The sequence below is a fragment of the Maniola hyperantus genome, chromosome 12 (genome assembly GCF_902806685.2).
Source record: "Maniola hyperantus chromosome 12, iAphHyp1.2, whole genome shotgun sequence".
Lineage (NCBI taxonomy): Eukaryota > Metazoa > Arthropoda > Insecta > Lepidoptera > Nymphalidae > Maniola > Maniola hyperantus.
In genome coordinates, this window is record NC_048547.1 from 5,692,498 (window position 1) to 5,711,443 (window position 18,946).

Below are 18,946 nucleotides of genomic sequence, written 5' to 3' on the forward strand. Positions count from 1 at the left end.
GGTCCCACCAGATTTCACATAACTTAATTAACTGTCGTTGTGCATGTTTAAGCTTTTAGATAGTTTCTAAGTTATTCTATAAAATACTTATTGCTAAACAGTTATTGCGACATGTTGAAAGAAGAAAATATGCAGTTGACGCTGCGTGTGACCTCTCTAGAGAACGTACCTACCTCCGCCCATCACCAACGCGTCAGCGATTTGGAACAGACCGTGTTGACTCTCAGAGGTTTGTTAATGTTTTGTTTTTTACTATTTCCATTTCCTTATCAGTTTTCTCGCTGTTACGTATATACTTTAAGAGCAAGAAAACTTTTAACTAAGTAAGTATACTTATGTTGTCCGCTACTACTTTAGCATTGAATTTTCCCGTGGGCTGAAATATTTTCTCGCGCTAAAATTTAGTCTCTAGTTGTGAAGTTCTCTACCTAAAAATACAGTTATTTTAAAATCTATTGTTTACTAAATGATACCAGCTGAATGGGCTTTGTCTAATACGTGGATTTAGTTTAGTTTAGTTTTGTTTAATCCGGTGGGAACTCTTTAATTTTTTTCAGGTGTTATTTAATAAAGTATTATCTATGCAAAGAATAACGTCGATTCGTTGCTCCGTTACGGCGTGATTGAAAGACAATCCAACGAATAGATTAGTACACACATTTTCACATTCATAATATCCATTATATTCGTCATAGTCAGCCGACAGACGTCCACAGCTGGACATAGGTCTCATGTAAAGACTTCCACACGCCACGGTCTTGCGCCGCCTGAATCCAGAATTTATAAATAATATTACTAGGAGGATACGAAGGACGTAGGCAATATTATTCGAGTACTTACCGTATAACTTGTTGCTTTCAGGACTTGTCAGCAAACTACAAGCAGACCAAAAGTCATCAGTGGGTGCCCACAGGCGTGTTGACTCTCGTCCCAATAGTGGACGCAGCAGCTCGGAGAAGGTATTTTCGTATGTTCCGTTCTGTTAGACTGTTACTGCAACTGTCAAACAATCCGTGAAAAAAAAATCCGAACTTTTAGACTGTTCGGGCTATATCGGAATTGACTTACAATAGTAGAACATACCGCTTCTAATCTTTTAGACCAAGCAACTGAACAGATCGGGCCCTTTTTCAAGATTGTTCCATCAGTCAAACTAGCAGCCTGACAGAATGAAACAGACACTAGAAATTCAATAAAAACTATGACTAGTTTAACACCTTGATTTTATCGATTTTGATTATTTTTAACGATGACAAGTTGACTTGTCCCACACAAGACAAGGGATGGTTCCGACATCAATAGAATTCCACTTATGGCCTCAGGCCTCTTATAAGTACATAGTAAACATAGTTGCACCTGAAAGGTTGCCTTTCCCATACATAACGTCAATTTTAACTCTTTAGCTAAGCCATCGCCCATCTACACCATAAGTCACCTATTGGTTGAGGCTAGAGCCTTGACCTAAGAGCTTGCACTAGGAAAGTCTTACGTGAAAAATTCGTTTTAAATTTATTTTCAAGTATAATTTCTCTCCTCTTTTTGTAGATTCGCAGTCAAGTGGAATCATACCGCATTGAGATATCGAACCTCAAAAAGAGCATTGTAGAGAAAGATAATCTTTTGGAGACTTCCAAAGAGATGCTTAAGATTGCTGCCGAAAGAGAAGATGACTTACTAAGGGAGGTTCGTTAATTTGATATTGTAAATACAATATAATGTTGGCAAGTTTCTGAAAAGTTTTTCTAGCTGCCCGAGTAGGTAAACAGGTACCTACTTACAACCGCGATCATCGTATTCAGTTGAACCTTTTGATACCAGATTTTGAATGAAAATATTAAAGAATTTGACAGCATAGTTTTCTACAAAATATACTATGCTAGAGGATGCCCGCGACTTCGTCCGCGTGGATTTAGGTTTTTCAAAAATCCCGTGGGAACTCTTTCATCCGGGATAAAAAGTTGCCTATGGAACGCCCCGAAGATGCCCCGGGACGCAAGGTAACAAAGTTCATCAAAATCAGTTAATCTGTTGGACCGTGAAAATCGACCAGAGAGATAGACAGACAGACAGACACACTTTCGCATTTATAATATTAGTATGGATTAAATCCATACATTTTATAAAAATTAGGGTTTGTGTTCGTTCGTTCCTTGCCAATACGTTCGCACATCGTCATCTAATTGAGTTGTAACTTTGGACAATTTATTGCAGACTTCAACTTGCGCGAAGAAAAAAAAATCTTTTTTATTCAAATAAACTTTTGCAAGTACTTTCGAATAGTCGGATCCATCTACCACTGGTTCGGAATGCCTTTCCTACCGAGAAGAACCAGCAAGAAACTCGGCGGTTGCTCCTTTCAAATATTTGATATAGATACAAGATTATGCCATGTATAAAATAGTATTTGCAGTCTTGTGCGTTGCTGGAACGAGTTGCAGGTCTAATCCACGCTCTTTTATCATTTAGATAATCCAGTAATAGACTTAATAGAAGGTTTCCGACATTATCATCAGTGTACCTAAATAGGTACTACGTGAATCGCATTGCAATGCAATCGATTGCAAAGCGTTAGCTAGTTTATTTATTTTTAGAAGTATTTTAAGAATCTAGCAGAGTAGAAGCGGAGGATGAGGATACAAAATGATCAATTTTTCTTTTTCTAGAATGCACTGTTGCAGCGGCGTTTAGAACAACTAGAAATTAAAAGAGGAGTCATGTCGGCATAATAGTACCTAAGTGCTTAAACTAGTATGTAGGTATAATTAGGATAATGAATAAAACTTTCTTGTAACAATAATTACAACTTTAATAAACTATAATACAGTATGAACATACATTGGTTTTATTTAGCGATACATATCTAATCACTACTCTACTGATTCTTCTTATTATTCAACGAAATCAACAACGTGCTTCGCACAGAGTACATTGAATATACGGGTAGTGCTTCGGAAATCTTTTCGGAAAGCGTAACTAGGTACATCAACCTTGATTTTGTAGTTCAAATTTCAAAATTACCTACCTACCGATTGATCCAAGTACCTACCTACTGTTAAAAAATTTACAAGGGTCATCAAATACAATTTTATACATCTAAATATATAAAAGGAAAAGGTGACTGACTGACTGACTGACTGACTGATCTATCAACGCACAGCTCAAACTACTGGACGGATTGGGCTGAAATTTGGCATGCAGATAGCTATTACGACGTAGGCATCCGCTAAGAAAGGATTTTTGAAAATTCAACCCCTAAGGGGGTGAAATAAGAGTTTAAAGTTTGTGTAGTCCAAGTCGCGAGCATAAGCTAGTCATACATAAACATCTAATAGCTTTCATCAAAACGTAATGAAAATCCAGCTTTCCGGATTTTTTCCAAAGTTGATCCTTTTTCCTGGACTTTCTATATTGATATGGCTGTATTTTCTTAATATTCCTATTGTACATATTTAAGAATTATAAAGTAGTTATTGTCGCATATAAGGTACTAACATACATATTTTTGTTGATTCCCAAGGATGTAACGACTTAAGTATTTTACTACCAACGTAGCTGTTTGGAAGCACATTTTACTTATAATTATCACAGCTTCATCTTTAACAAAACGAGTTTCTTTTTCTTTTCTATTTTACTCGTTCCAAAAATTATTACTTTAACAATAAAAAGAAAAACCGGCCAAGTGCGAGTCAGGCTCGCGCAACGAGGGTTCCCTACTATAGTCGTTTTTTTTCCACATTTTGCACGATAATTCAAAAACTATGATGCAATAAAATAAATAAAAATCTGTTTTAGAATGCACAGGTTTGAAAATTGAAAATACTAATTATTAGTTCATGACCACATTTTAATTTTTTTGTGTGATGTAACCACAAATTCACGGTTTTCAGATTTTTCCCCTAATCCCAGCTAAAAGACCCACCTACCTGCCAAATTTCATGATTCTAGGTCAACGGGAAGTACCCTGTAGGTTTCTTGACAGACCGACAGACAGACAGACAACAAAGTGATCCTATAAGGGTTCCGTTTTTCCTTTTGAGGTACGGAACCCTAAAAAAGATAAGAAGTGAACAAACAAGGAATCGCTTATACACCCCTTGGCAGTAGGAGAGTAGATAGGAAGAAGTATGGATACCTATCTACAACAAGGATGAAACATTTCTTGGTATTTAGGAACATATTTTTAACATAAGGGAGCACAACTTATTAATACTTACAATAGCTTACGATTCGAATACTCTTAAAAAATAGGTATAAGTCCCGAAAATTGCTATTGCGCTGGAACCATGTCTCATTAACATCGAAATGACATGGAAATGCCAAAAACATCCACAGTAGAGCTACCAAAGTAAGAAGAGTTTCACGAATTCAGCGTGCTGTGGTCGTTTCCATCTACAATTAAATACAAATGCTTACTGGAAAAAATAGATAGGGAATATGAGCAATAAATATGTAAGTTTTTTCTTCTTATTTCGTAGACTAGCACTTGGCTGCAACCAGACCTGCTGGTATGTGATGATGCAGCCTATACAGTACAGAGATACAGTGTGCTTGTCTAGAAGATGCCTATTCACTCTTGACTTAATGTATATTAAAAGTGAAGGGGGAAAACTGATGCCGGAAAAGCGTTTGATATCCTAACGGTTCCAACTAGAAACGAGGAGGCAACTGGCAAATCGCTTCATAGGTAAATACGTGTCCGTGGAATTCCGACTTACAGGTACAGATTTTTACGATGACGATTCTGGTACGATAGTAGAAAGAGGAAGGAGGAACAAGGTCAAAAAATTCTTGGACACTTTCTAAAATATATATCCTGTAGATTCCCGATGTCAGGCAACTTTGCACCGATGTTCCCTTTGGAGTTTAGAAGTGACCGTCGTCGCTTCGTCAGCAATGAGTCTTCTAGCACGACGATCCACCGAATTCAATGCGTCAAGCTAGTACTTGGCAGAGCTATCCCTTAAATGGCTGTAGTACTTCCATGAAATTGAGCTGTTCTGGCATAATGTAGGTACCACTTAACATTGTTGAAGGTAGCAAGTTTCTTGCCAGCTGCTTTTGCTTTGTATTTGATGCATAGTTGGAGATAATATTATGTTGATTCCTAGAAGCTTGACACCATCGGTAATCAGAACGATCGGAATTTTCGATTATGATTATTATAATATGAGATGCATTTAAAAGTGTGTGATGTACCTAACAAACATTCTAAGAGAGTCTATTCACATCATGAATATTTCTTACCTGAATATCGGGTTTTTCTTCATTTCTTACCCTTAGCCTATTTGCCAAAGGTGGTGTGAAGAGTGCAGGGTCGGGGTGGGTATGGCCTGCTTTCTGCCACGGCTGTTGCTGTTTCCAAATGAGAGATATCACAGAGCCTACCACGAGGACCCATATGAAGCCAATCTAAAAAAACCGGCCCAGTGCATGTGAAACTTGCCCACCAATATGTCATTCATAAGTTTCCTTAGGTTGGAAACTTATGAATGACATATGGAGTATGAATGTTGGGCGATTTTCGGATGAGTGAAAACTTCCAATGATGGCGTCAATGACATACTACTAATGTTATTAGTACTCGGAGTGCTGACATATATGTTAGATAAGCTTACAAATTATAAAATTTTACAATTTGATACCACAATTAATTTGAAAATCCAACAAAACACTGGTAGGTAATTCATAGTTTTAAGTTTTTGCTTCAGTTGACAGTCCCTAATGACTGTCATTTAAAAAAAACTCAAATAGGTATCCTTCTGTTTAGCGTTAATAGGATTCTATAATTTTACTTTAAGTAGGTAGTCTATTTTTAAAATGGCTACAACACACAAACAGGCAGACAGAGATAAACTGAAGCTTAAAACAATAAATAATTTATATAAGTAAAATAAGTTGCTTACCGGACTCGTCCACATGTACGAGATCCTGTACAAGTAGAAGTAATCGCCAGGTTGCGGCGGAGTTAGTATCGGCAATGTGACGTTGTTGGAGCAACCTTCCACGCTGACTGGCAGCTTCACCGGCGACGGCCGAGGGCCCCCGAAGCTTATCCACAGCGTCATTGCCATACCACTCAACAGTGCTACCGATACACCCTGAAAATTACCTTTTAATTCTTACATTTTTAATTTTTTTACTTTTATTTAAAAAAATCCTGTGTGTATTTCTGTAGCAGAAAAGCTACTTAGCATTCAGAGAACTGAAGTATTTCAGTATCTACTCAGCATTATCAAAAAGATAATGACTAAATTTAAAAAAAAAATACGATTCGAAATTCGAAAGCTTATGAAGAGACTTAGGTAAAAAAACAGTCTAAGAGCGGTTACGCACTGCGTCCGATCTGAGTCCGTGACAATACGCAGCGATTACGCACTGCACTTCCGTCATCCGAGTTCTATCCGTCATCCGTGAGAATACCGGCGATTATCTACGACATATGTCATAAGCTCCCATACAAAACAAAAAGGAACGTATTTTCACGAACTCGGACCGGATGAGTGCGCAACCGCCGTAATAATAGACTTTGCTCCCACTTTTTCAAAATCGGTCTATCAATACAGAGATACAAAAAAGACTCAAATTTAATCGATGCGTAACGACTAACGTTAGCAGACCCCACATTAGGTGGACAGACGACATCAAACGAGTTACAGGTAGCCGCTGGATTCGGGCGGCGCAAGACCGTGGCGCGTGGAAGTCCCTACAAGAGACCTAGGACGTCTATCGGTTGACGACAACAACCTATTGTTTTATTTTCCAACTTACCATTTCATTAGCATAGGTGGTGAACATTCCGAGGGTAAATATACCCAGTAGAGGTCCTCCCACCGCACCGAAGATAGTCAAGGCAGCTTGGAGGACGCCGCCCAAGTGCTCCGCAATGAAGGCCAGGGCGAGGAACACCAGGCCGAAGGCGCAGGCTGCTAGCTTTGTTAGCCAAGGTATGTAGGATGGATTGACTTTACACCACCTGCCAAGTGAAACAAAGGATATAAGAAGAAGTATGTCTCAATATCCAGTAAGTCTCAGGCTCAGAGTCACTCAGCGGGCGATGGAGAGAGCTATGCTTGGAGTTTCTCTACGGGATCAAATCAGAAATGAGGAGATCCCAAGGAGAACTAGAGTAACCGACATAGCTCAACGGGTTGCGAAGCTGAAGTGGCAATGGGCAGGGCACATAGTTCGTACAACCGATAGACGTTGGGGTCCCAGGTGCTGGAATGGCGACCTCGCAGCGGAAGACGCAGCTTTGGAAGACCCCCCACTAGGTGGACGGACGATATCTAATCAGACAAGTCGCAGGGAGCCGCTGAATCCAATGGATCCGTGGCGTGTGGAAGTCCTACAAGAAACCTACGTCCAGTAGTGGACGTCTATTGGTTGATGATGATGATGATCTAATAAGTGTTATGCGTGATTAATATACATATAAGGCTAGCTTATGCTCGCGACTTTGTCCCCGTGGACTACACAAATTTCAAATCCCTATTTCACCCCCTTAGAGGTTGAATTTTCAAAAATCCTTTCTTACCGGATGCCTACGTGATGATAGCTATCTGCATGCCAAATTTCAGCCCGATCCGTCCAGTAGTTTGAGGTGTCCGTTGTTAGATCAGTCAGTCACCTTTTCCTTTTATATATTTAGAAGAAGAAGATATACCTTCCCACGTAGTCAGATAGCGTAACAGCGGCAAGTGCATTACAGGCGGCAGATATAGTCGACAGGGAGGCGCTGAATATGCCAGCCACGAACAGGCCCGCCAGGCCTGGCACTGACTTCATCACGTCCACCACGTAGTACGGCATTAGCTGGTCAATCTGAGGAGATAAACAAGTTTTAACTAAAATACCTAAATAGAAACCTTTAATCTTTAAGGGACAAAATATCTTTTCTTCCCTAAAGAACTTTGATTTGGTCTTATCACCAGGAATGTGCGAAGATACCTACGCTTCATCTTTATGACTTACCACCAAGCTTTTTAAAACTAACTCATCTCAGTAGAATCTACTCTCCAAACTGGTGGTTACTTACATAAAACGTAAAAACACGAAATAAAATAAAAAATCCTATATTTTGTAAAAGTTGACGATATACTTATTGCAAATAAAACATCTGACTGACGCTAGAAGTCAACGAACGTTGCGTAAGTAGGCCACTCGGAGTCAATGTTGCGTCGTAGGTGGGGCATTGACCCGAGTTTTGCCCGATATACATTGCTGGTTTGAAAAACACTAAATCACTAAAACTACAAAATGAGGCAAATGGTTATTATTGTATTGGATTGTTTTTAGGTAGTATAACAATCATGCTAAGTTTTTGCTAGCGTTCTGGTAACACCCTGTACACATAGATAGATAGATGAAAATTTAGAGATCTTAGTGGGTTGCACACACCCTTTCTCCATTTAGCCACATCCCTGGTGAAAAGGCAGATAGAGGGGGGGCTTCAATTCGGAAAGTTACTTTGCAGATTCCGATCCTTAGGACCTAGGAAAATGATCAGTAAGTCCCAACAGTATTCATGGTCAGTTAGGAAAGTCGAAGTAAGTTAGTTATGTTATAAAAACCATGACCTTTTTTTTCTTTCTTTCATTTTTAAAAATCATTAATTATTTCAGTATAATCTTTTTTATCTTTTAAGCATATCTTTTAAATCCTTAGGTGGTATAATCCTGAGCATTGGATCTCAAAAGAACGATCTCTTTTTATTCATTGAGATCCTGATACCGACTGAAAAAATGATGTGTAGGTATGTACAATACAACATTATACTTTACAGTCTTACTATATAGATGAGTTCATTAAATGCATAATATGATAGCACGACTTACATTTCATACTTAGCGTCGTTATTCAAGAGTCGGGATTATGTCTGTCCTTGTCGGCGATAACAAGCGATAAAAGATCTGAATGATGCACTCATGTATTTATTTTTATTAAGTAGGTACTTATCTCCTTATGAAAAATAGCACATACAGTCATACTCAGAGTCGCTTAATCGTTACTTAAGTTTAGTTAAAACGAGACAGAGTACATCTCTCACATAAATCTGTCTCGTTTTAACTCAATCTTAAGTGACGATTAGCGACTCTGAGTACGGCTGATAATCTTTAAAAGTTAACTAAATAGGTATTCGTTATTACTACCTGTTTACTTTGTAGAAGTTTCTTTAAATGGCTGTAAAATCTCAGGCCCTCTTTTCGCCTGACCTATCTGATTCTAAAATATTTATACCTCGCCTACCTACACCTACTGAAGTTTACCTCTAGACAGAGAGCCAAAGCGTGCCCAACCTTCGTTATTCTATAAAAGCTGAAAGTTTTTCTTTGTATTGACCCCTAACACAGGGAGGAACGATCAGTGACTGTGAAAATTTGGATCATGGTGGCTTTGGGAGATAACATTTGATGATCGAATTCGCTTGCACGATTGTGCGCACGTCTAAGTGTTTGTGTGGCGTGTTTATAGAAAAAGGTCATAGGTGCGACTGGTTTTTGATGCAATAGATTTGTGGAATTGCTACTCGAATTCTGAGGCCGACCGTACCTAGTCTATGATAAAAGACATTATCAAAACTTTTAGAAGAAAATTTTATACTTACTGCACTTATACGTTTGCTTGCCAACGGATCACAATCCTTATATACGGCGTACATGCTCAAGCCACTCGTGCAAGTAGCTAAACTAAGCACCGATAGCACAGGCCAACTCCACCACAGACACTTCTGCGACCGATCCAATGTGCTCACAGTTTGTAGGCGTTGAACCTGTGTAAAATGCTCAGTTCAGTATTTTTGTGGGAAGTTGCGGGGAGGTAACCGGCTGAGCTGAGCACAAGATGTTGTGGATGTATTTGACAATTAATGTGACTCGCAAAGTCCAGAGAAATAACATTACGTTCATTTTAGGCTTCAGTAATACGCGGGACTGCAATTACTTTTATTCATGACATAATATTATTGTAAATATAATCTTTGAAAATAGCGACCGCTGAGTTTCTGGCTGCTCTTCTTGGTAGGAAAGGCATTCCGAACCATACGCATTTGAGGATTCGAAAACACTTGTTAAATCTTATCAACAAAAAATCTCTCTATTTCTATTAAAGCCCGCTCGCTACACTGAAATCTTTGACTCCGCGCGATTTCAGAAGCGCATAACGCGCGCTTTGCAATTCGAACTCCTTGCTGTTGCCGTTTATGGGTTAGTGGGTACCATTGTACACATTTTGATTGCCAATTATTGTAAATATTTGTAGGATAATGAGGATAATGAATTATTATTGAATGAATAGTTTAAAATTACCTGAGTATGATTGACAGCATATAAAGATAGATATGTAACGCATCCACCAATGATCAATGACCACCACGTGTGTCTTTCCGTTGGATCTACACTGAAACTGATTAGAGTTACTGTTAGAACAAAATATTTTACCTATAAAACTACCCACCCATAAAAAGACGACACTGAACGCCTTCTCTATCGCACCACTGCACAGTGCGCACCACAACGATTGTGTTTGTTATTAAGTAAATACGGATTGTCCGTTCATCGTAACTTGATATGTTGGCACCATTGCTTTGATTCTTTATTCCTCAGAAATTAGGGTTTATTATTGTGTAATTTGCAATGGTGCCAACATATTACTCACGCGTTACGATGAACGGATAGGTACACTCATTTTTTATCAAGTTGCATATTATTATTATTATATATGTACCTACATTCTACACTCATATTGTCGGAGGTAAAGTGTGTAAGTTTGCATGTAGCAGGTAATCTCCAAAACTATAATGATCCGATTCTGAAAATTCTTTCAGTATTAGATAGAACTTTTATCGCGGGAAAAAAATAGTTTACCTACTTAAAGTTGATGAACTACAAAGCTTAGTATGACATTAATATAAACTTTAATCTACGAATAACAAATTGTTATTCATAGACTTTAATAAAATCTTTTCAGTCGATTTTAGTTGTAGAACTTGTATATAAGTAAGTAGGTACATAATATTTTTGACGAAGATTTAAGTCAATACTGGAATTTCCACTGCTACACTGATAGACTAAAGGACTATCTGTAAACAAATAAAAACATTTACTTACTTTAAAAAATCTAACCGCCCGCCTTCTTGTGCTTTGATGAAGATTTGCTCAAATCCACCGAGCTGCACTGACGCAAAGATAACTATACTAAATACTGCCCCGAACATAAGAAAGGACTGTAACAAATCTGTGAACAATACAGCCTTCATTCCTCCCAAAGTTGAATAAAACGTACAAGCCAAGCCAACCACAAGTATGGAAATCAGTCTGTCAAGACCTGTTACTGATTCCAAAACAATCGCAGGGGCATATAAAACTATGCCATTGTATAAAACCATTTGCAACGTATAAGTTAAAGATGCTAGCACTCGTATTCGTGGCCCAAACCGTAACTCTAAGTATTCGTAAGTACTAGTTTTCTGTAATCCAAAAAATACTGGAAGATATAGCTTGGACGCTATGGGGGTGGCGATTCCGTACGATATGTTTATTACTACAAATATCATGCCATAGTAATAATTTTCCGCTGACACCCCTAAGAGGGTGATGGCAGACATGAAAGACGCCATTAATGATACAGCCACGGGGAATATCGACATGTTCCGATCAGCTAGGAGATATTCCTGTGAACGAAAAAAAAGAGCATTAAAAATAATTTAAAATAAAAGAATTAGCTAAATATAAGTCCCGCAAATTGCTATTGAGCTGGAACAATGTCTCATTAACATCGAAATGCAGCTGAATTAAAAATATACCATCAGCTCGAAACTTCAGTCTAGTGCTGACGTCACTAAAATGGCGGCCACGCGCATTAGCAATTTGCGGGACTTATACTATTATACTTTATACTACTTGTCATAGTAAGTAGCCCTTACCTACCCAATTGGTCTACATATTGACGTAGTAATACCAATGCGACAAGATAACGGGGTCTATTAATTAATAAGTATGATAAGAACTTACGTCATTCGTTTTTTGTTTCCCTCCACTAAACCGAAAATAGAGTCCAATGAGAACCGATGCTATCATTGTTGCGGACATGATGATGTAGTCCCATATGCCAAAAATTGGCTGAGCCATTTTTCCTGCAACCAATACAACAAATAATACTTAAATGTAATTTTTTTTTTTTTCCGTATACTAAAGTACATGACAGGTCGAGATGTCAATCAGGGTATGAAGCGGGGGGAAGTCCGGCACACCCATTCGTCAACAGCGCTATCCCGCACCGCATTAGTGCGGGAGCTGTGGGGGTGTGCGAGGCGTCCCCACCCCGATTGCCATCTCGGCCTGTCGAGTACTACCTGTATACCTACCTACGTTAGTTATGTCTAAAACTTTGACAAGTTATAAACACATTAAATACCCTCCTAGTGATAAAGATTTTATCAATCCTCGGTATTCATAGCTGAGTTATCAATAAGGAAGTAACTAAGATAAATTACAAATGGTATAAAATGTTATATAACTAGAAGACGGACGGAAGTGACATTTTCTTAAAGTATCATTGATTTATTTTTATTCATTCTTATTAAGTAGGTAAGTTCTCTCTCTAAGAAAGTTAGGGTATTTATTCTTTTTGATTTGCTAAATAATTTTAACTTTTTCTTGTTTTTGCTAAGTAGGTACCTATCTACATAATTGACTGACTTGTTATTATTCTTGAAATAGTATAGCTTTGCCTTAGCGTTTTGATAAAAAAACATTGGTAGTAAACAACTATAATGTGTATGTAGATTGTAGATGTTATAAAAATATCTCAGTTTTAAGACGTTTAAGTTAAATGATATGATCCATAATTTTACAATCGAAGCTCAGCTAGAGGCTTGACTCTACTAGGGATCTCATAACTTTTTAACAGTGAAAGCATTATGAACTTTTAAGTCTTGGCAACCAAATTTACATATAGAAATATTTTGGTGGGATACCTACTTAGGGCTGATTTTTCAATCACCACTTTCGCATTTATAATAATAGGTACCTACCTATCTTGATTTCTCATGATTTCTTTCCAAACATAAAGATTTCATAAAGAAGAAGAAACATAAGAGAATTTTCTTAGTAATGCGGTGGCTTCCCAGATCCTTCCACATAAATAGGTAGGTACCTACCTATGTACCTACTGCTTATGTATGCGACAGGTCGAGATGGCAATCGGGGTATGAGGCGGGGGAACGCTTCGCACACCCCGCACGTCACCCGTGCTCAGAGGCATCTCTAGCCCTTGTGGCGCCCGTGTGCAACCAGTACCCTGGCGCCCTCTAGTCTAGTAGGAGCAGGGTCAAAATGGAATACTAACAGTTATATTTTCAAACGGAAATTCGGATGCAAATGGTGCAATTTTAAATGATGATTTTAAATGATGACGGCATCGGCCATAACACGAGCGCAGGGTCTTTGAGAGCGCCGGCATCGCCGCATCTTTGGAGGTGTCGCATTAGAGGGCGTTCGGCGCCCCCTTAGACCCAGCGCCCGTGTGCCCCTGTACCATAGGTAAAGACGCCTCTGCCCGTGCTATAAGTCGCGTACTATAAGTAGGTAGGTACTTTACGTAGGCACAGTCTATAATTTCAATTTCAACAGATAGCTCCTCAAATTACGCCTTATTATATTATTTTAATTTAAATGCAAGTTGAAGTAAATTGCATGGCTCACGTCTTGCTGAGTAAGATTAACCTAATTTACTTGAATTATTTTTATCGGTTCCTAATAATAGCGATATCCTCCTAGTAGCTTTTACCTGTACTTATATTAAAGTACTTACATCATAATAAAGTACGTTTAAAAATATTGGATGTCGATCTGTGTAACCAATATTTCCTACATGCAGCGTCATGCATGATGTTATAAACCTCAATAAACTAACATAAATACATGCGCCTACTAAACTATGTTTCAATTGAAGTCAACGAATGCAATCTTGAACCAATGAAATTTGAACCTACGACCTAAGATTTTAATCCGGCTCATCGACTATTGAGCTATTGAGGCCACCATCACGAAAATCATAATTTTAAATGAAGAGAATCCTTAATACTTTTTTTGTATATAGCAATTATAGAGATTCAAGGCTAGGTAAGTAGATACCTATACCAAATCTACAAATTTAATTCAGTAGGAAATTATTAATTTCACATCACAAGTAGGTATATCTACACTAATATTATAAAGAGGAAAACTTTGTTTGTTTGTTTGTACTGAATAGGCTCAAAAACTACTGGACCGATTTTAAAAATTCTTTCACCATTCGAAAGCTACATTATCCACGAGTAACATAGGCTATATTTTATTTTGGAAAAAAATAGGGTTCCGTAAGATATTTGGGTTTTTCGGACACAAGGTGTAAAAAATCAACCAGAAAAGTTACTTATTTTGCGTACGCTGCCTAAACTATAAAAGATAGAACCATAAAATGTTCTAATTAATTGTAGATCTTATAAATATCTACAAAAAAGTCCGCGACACACTATACCCATCTATGTCGAGTGAGGCACAGCAACCATTTTTTTATTTAAAAATCTTGAATTTTTTTGGACTACATTTAAACGCGTTTATTTTACTCATGCTATTAATCCTTATCAAAATAAATGATTTCATCACTAAGAACAGTTTATGGAGATAATATTTGGTCTTTGAATGATTAAAATTGGACGTTTGGTTTTGAAGTTATGGCGAAATAAAAATATTACGATTTCTGCTGCACGGCCCGTTGTCTACACTAATCTACACTATAATAATATAATAATATTATTATAAAGAGGAAAACTTTGTTTGTTTGTTTGTTTGTTTGTTTGTTTGTATTGAATAGGCTCAAAAACTACTGGACCGATTTTAAAAATTCTTTCACCATTCGAAAGCTACATTATCCACGAGTAACATAGGCTATATTTTATTTTGGAAAAAAATAGGGTTCCGTAAGATATTTGGGTTTTTCGGACACAAGGTGTAAAAAATCAACCAGAAAAGTTACTTATTTTGCGTACGCTGCCTAAACTATAAAAGATAGAACCATAAAATGTTCTAATTAATTGTAGATCTTATAAATATCTACAAAAAAGTCCGCGACACACTATACCCATCTATGTCGAGTGAGGCACAGCAACCATTTTTTTATTTAAAAATCTTGAATTTTTTTTGGACTACATTTAAACGCGTTTATTTTACTCATGCTATTAATCCTTATCAAAATAAATGATTTCATCACTAAGAACAGTTTATGGAGATAATATTTGGTCTTTGAATGATTAAAATTGGACGTTTGGTTTTGAAGTTATGGCGAAATTAAAATATTACGATTTCTGCTGCACGGCCCGTTGTCTACACTAATCTACACTAATATTATAAAGAGGAAAACTTTGTTTGTTTGTTTGTTTGTTTGTTTGTTTGTACTGAATAGGCTCAAAAACTACTGGACCGATTTTAAAAATTCTTTCACCATTCGAAAGCTACATTATCCACGAGTAACATAGGCTATATTTTATTTTGGAAAAAAATAGGGTTCCGTAAGATATTTGGGTTTTTCGGACACAAGGTGTAAAAAATCAACCAGAAAAGTTACTTATTTTGCGTACGCTGCCTAAACTATAAAAGATAGAACCATAAAATGTTCTAATTAATTGTAGATCTTATAAATATCTACAAAAAAGTCCGCGACACACTATACCCATCTATGTCGAGTGAGGCACAGCAACCATTTTTTTATTTAAAAATCTTGAATTTTTTTTGGACTACATTTAAACGCGTTTATTTTACTCATGCTATTAATCCTTATCAAAATAAATGATTTCATCACTAAGAACAGTTTATGGAGATAATATTTGGTCTTTGAATGATTAAAATTGGACGTTTGGTTTTGAAGTTATGGCGAAATTAAAATATTACGATTTCTGCTGCACGGCCCGTTGTCTACATCTACACTAATCTACACTAATATTATAAAGAGGAAAACTTTGTTTGTTTGTTTGTTTGTTTGTTTGTTTGTTTGATTGTACTGAATAGGCTCAAAAACTACTGGACCGATTTTAAAAATTCTTTCACCATTCGAAAGCTACATTATCCACGAGTAACATAGGCTATATTTTATTTTGGAAAAAAATAGGGTTCCGTAAGATATTTGGGTTTTTCGGACACAAGGTGTAAAAAATCAACCAGAAAAGTTACTTATTTTGCGTACGCTGCCTAAACTATAAAAGATAGAACCATAAAATGTTCTAATTAATTGTAGATCTTATAAATATCTACAAAAAAGTCCGCGACACACTATACCCATCTATGTCGAGTGAGGCACAGCAACCATTTTTTTATTTAAAAATCTTGAATTTTTTTGGACTACATTTAAACGCGTTTATTTTACTCATGCTATTAATCCTTATCAAAATAAATGATTTCATCACTAAGAACAGTTTATGGAGATAATATTTGGTCTTTGAATGATTAAAATTGGACGTTTGGTTTTGAAGTTATGGCGAAATTAAAATATTACGATTTCTGCTGCACGGCCCGTTGTCTACACTAATATTATAAGAGGAAAACTTTGTTTGTTTGTTTGTTTGTTTGTTTGTTTGTTTGATTGTACTGAATAGGCTCAAAAACTACTGGACCGATTTTAAAAATTCTTTCACCATTCGAAAGCTACATTATCCACGAGTAACATAGGCTATATTTTATTTTGGAAAAAAATAGGGTTCCGTAAGATATTTGGGTTTTTCGGACACAAGGTGTAAAAAATCAACCAGAAAAGTTACTTATTTTGCGTACGCTGCCTAAACTATAAAAGATAGAACCATAAAATGTTCTAATTAATTGTAGATCTTATAAATATCTACAAAAAAGTCCGCGACACACTATACCCATCTATGTCGAGTGAGGCACAGCAACCATTTTTTTATTTAAAAATCTTGAATTTTTTTTGGACTACATTTAAACGCGTTTATTTTACTCATGCTATTAATCCTTATCAAAATAAATGATTTCATCACTAAGAACAGTTTATGGAGATAATATTTGGTCTTTGAATGATTAAAATTGGACGTTTGGTTTTGAAGTTATGGCGAAATTAAAATATTACGATTTCTGCTGCACGGCCCGTTGTCTACACTAATATTATAAGAGGAAAACTTTGTTTGTTTGTTTGTTTGTTTGTTTGTTTGTTTGATTGTACTGAATAGGCTCAAAAACTACTGGACCGATTTTAAAAATTCTTTCACCATTCGAAAGCTACATTATCCACGAGTAACATAGGCTATATTTTATTTTGGAAAAAAATAGGGTTCCGTAAGATATTTGGGTTTTTCGGACACAAGGTGTAAAAAATCAACCAGAAAAGTTACTTATTTTGCGTACGCTGCCTAAACTATAAAAGATAGAACCAAAAAATGTTCTAATTAATTGTAGATCTTATAAATATCTACAAAAAAGTCCGCGACACACTATACCCATCTATGTCGAGTGAGGCACAGCAACCATTTTTTTATTTAAAAATCTTGAATTTTTTTTGGACTACATTTAAACGCGTTTATTTTACTCATGCTATTAATCCTTATCAAAATAAATGATTTCATCACTAAGAACAGTTTATGGAGATAATATTTGGTCTTTGAATGATTAAAATTGGACGTTTGGTTTTGAAGTTATGGCGAAATTAAAATATTACGATTTCTGCTGCACGGCCCGTTGTATTATATAAAGAGGTAATGTCGTTAAGTTTGTTTGTAGGGGGTAATCTTTAGAACTACTGAACCGATTTTAAAAATTCTTTCACCAGTAGAAAGCTACATTATTCCTGAGTGACATAGGCTATACGGGATCTTTAAAAACCTAAATCTACGCGGGCGAAGCCGCGGGGATCAGCTAGTATTATATAAAGAGGTAATGTCGTTAAGTTTGTTTGTTGGGGGTAATCTTTAGAACTACTGAACCGATTTTAAAAATTCTTTCACCAGTAGAAAGCTACATTATTCCTGAGTGACATAGGCTATACGGGATCTTTAAAAACCTAAATCTACGCGGGCGAAGCCGCGGGGATCAGCTAGTTTATTATACAAAATAATGAATACGTAGGTACATAAAACGTAGGTAAGTAATATTTTAATGATTTCCATCATATATATATATAATATATATATATAATCGGTCCTTAAATCTATTAATATAGGTGGTTAATAGATAAGTAGGTACTTACCTATTTATATTAATTGTACCTATAATGCTTTAGTCTCTTCCTTTTCCTTCCTTTCCGCTTTTCCGCTACACGTACCTATGTCTTATTTAACATAATACATTGTTACCCCGACACTGCATTTTAAGTTGTACTTAACTAATTTTTTATTTCGTCTGTATGCATATAACAACATAATACCCGATTACATTATGATTAAAAATCTTTAACATAGCAGCTACTATTTACAGTTTACGCAGAAAATACATAACGTCAGTTCTCGGGAAAATGCTCCGACGGAATGAAGTTTGTAACAGATGACAGACGCCTGTTTAATTATTCTGAGTAGGTATCTTAAATACCCAATTTCAAGTAAGTATTTAAATATTATTGAGGTTATTTTTACATTATATCGATGAATTCCTAATTTTTTCGAAAGTAGAACATAATACTGGGTTTATGTGGCTTATATGAAGGTTACTAAGTTCAAAAATAGCGATCTTTTTTATTAATCCCATCAACTCCATATTTTTCTGCAAGTTTCTGTATAACTAAAACTTCAATAAGTTATAAGTACTTATAGGTAGTTTTTATGTTAGCTAGTGCGAAAACACATCATGTTAATATGTTGAACCTTGAAGTTTAGGGAACACGTAGGTGACGTAGGTCTGTATCTAAATAAACTAATTAATTAAAAACGTTATTATCAAAGTCTTATTCACTAAAACAATTTACTTAGTTAATT

The 18,946-nt window shown here is 36.4% G+C and overlaps 2 protein-coding genes across 3 annotated transcripts in view; one reads left to right on the forward strand and one right to left on the reverse strand.

The window, feature by feature from the left end:
* The window catches only part of LOC117987194 (centrosomal protein of 290 kDa-like), a 17,697-nt gene extending 14,873 nt beyond the window's left edge, over positions 1–2,824 (forward strand). For both annotated transcript variants that reach the window (XM_034974152.2, XM_069502078.1), the window contains 4 exons: positions 102–229; positions 862–959; positions 1,546–1,683; positions 2,664–2,824. In XM_034974152.2, coding sequence (XP_034830043.1) covers positions 102–229; positions 862–959; positions 1,546–1,683; positions 2,664–2,726 — 427 coding nt within the window. In that variant the 3' untranslated portion in view covers positions 2,727–2,824. The remainder of the gene's footprint in view (positions 1–101; positions 230–861; positions 960–1,545; positions 1,684–2,663) is intronic.
* LOC117986982 (putative sodium-dependent multivitamin transporter) lies at positions 2,782–18,510 on the reverse strand. The gene is made up of 10 exons (XM_069502080.1): positions 18,226–18,510; positions 12,009–12,130; positions 11,106–11,668; positions 10,305–10,401; positions 9,605–9,769; positions 7,664–7,821; positions 6,769–6,973; positions 5,904–6,098; positions 5,245–5,409; positions 2,782–4,389 (listed from the first exon to the last, which is right to left on the reverse strand). The coding sequence occupies exons 2-10, from the start codon at positions 12,123–12,125 to the stop codon at positions 4,366–4,368; spliced, it is 1,689 nt and encodes a 562-aa protein (XP_069358181.1). The 5' UTR covers positions 12,126–12,130; positions 18,226–18,510; the 3' UTR covers positions 2,782–4,365.
* Positions 18,511–18,946: the final 436 nt, after the last annotated feature.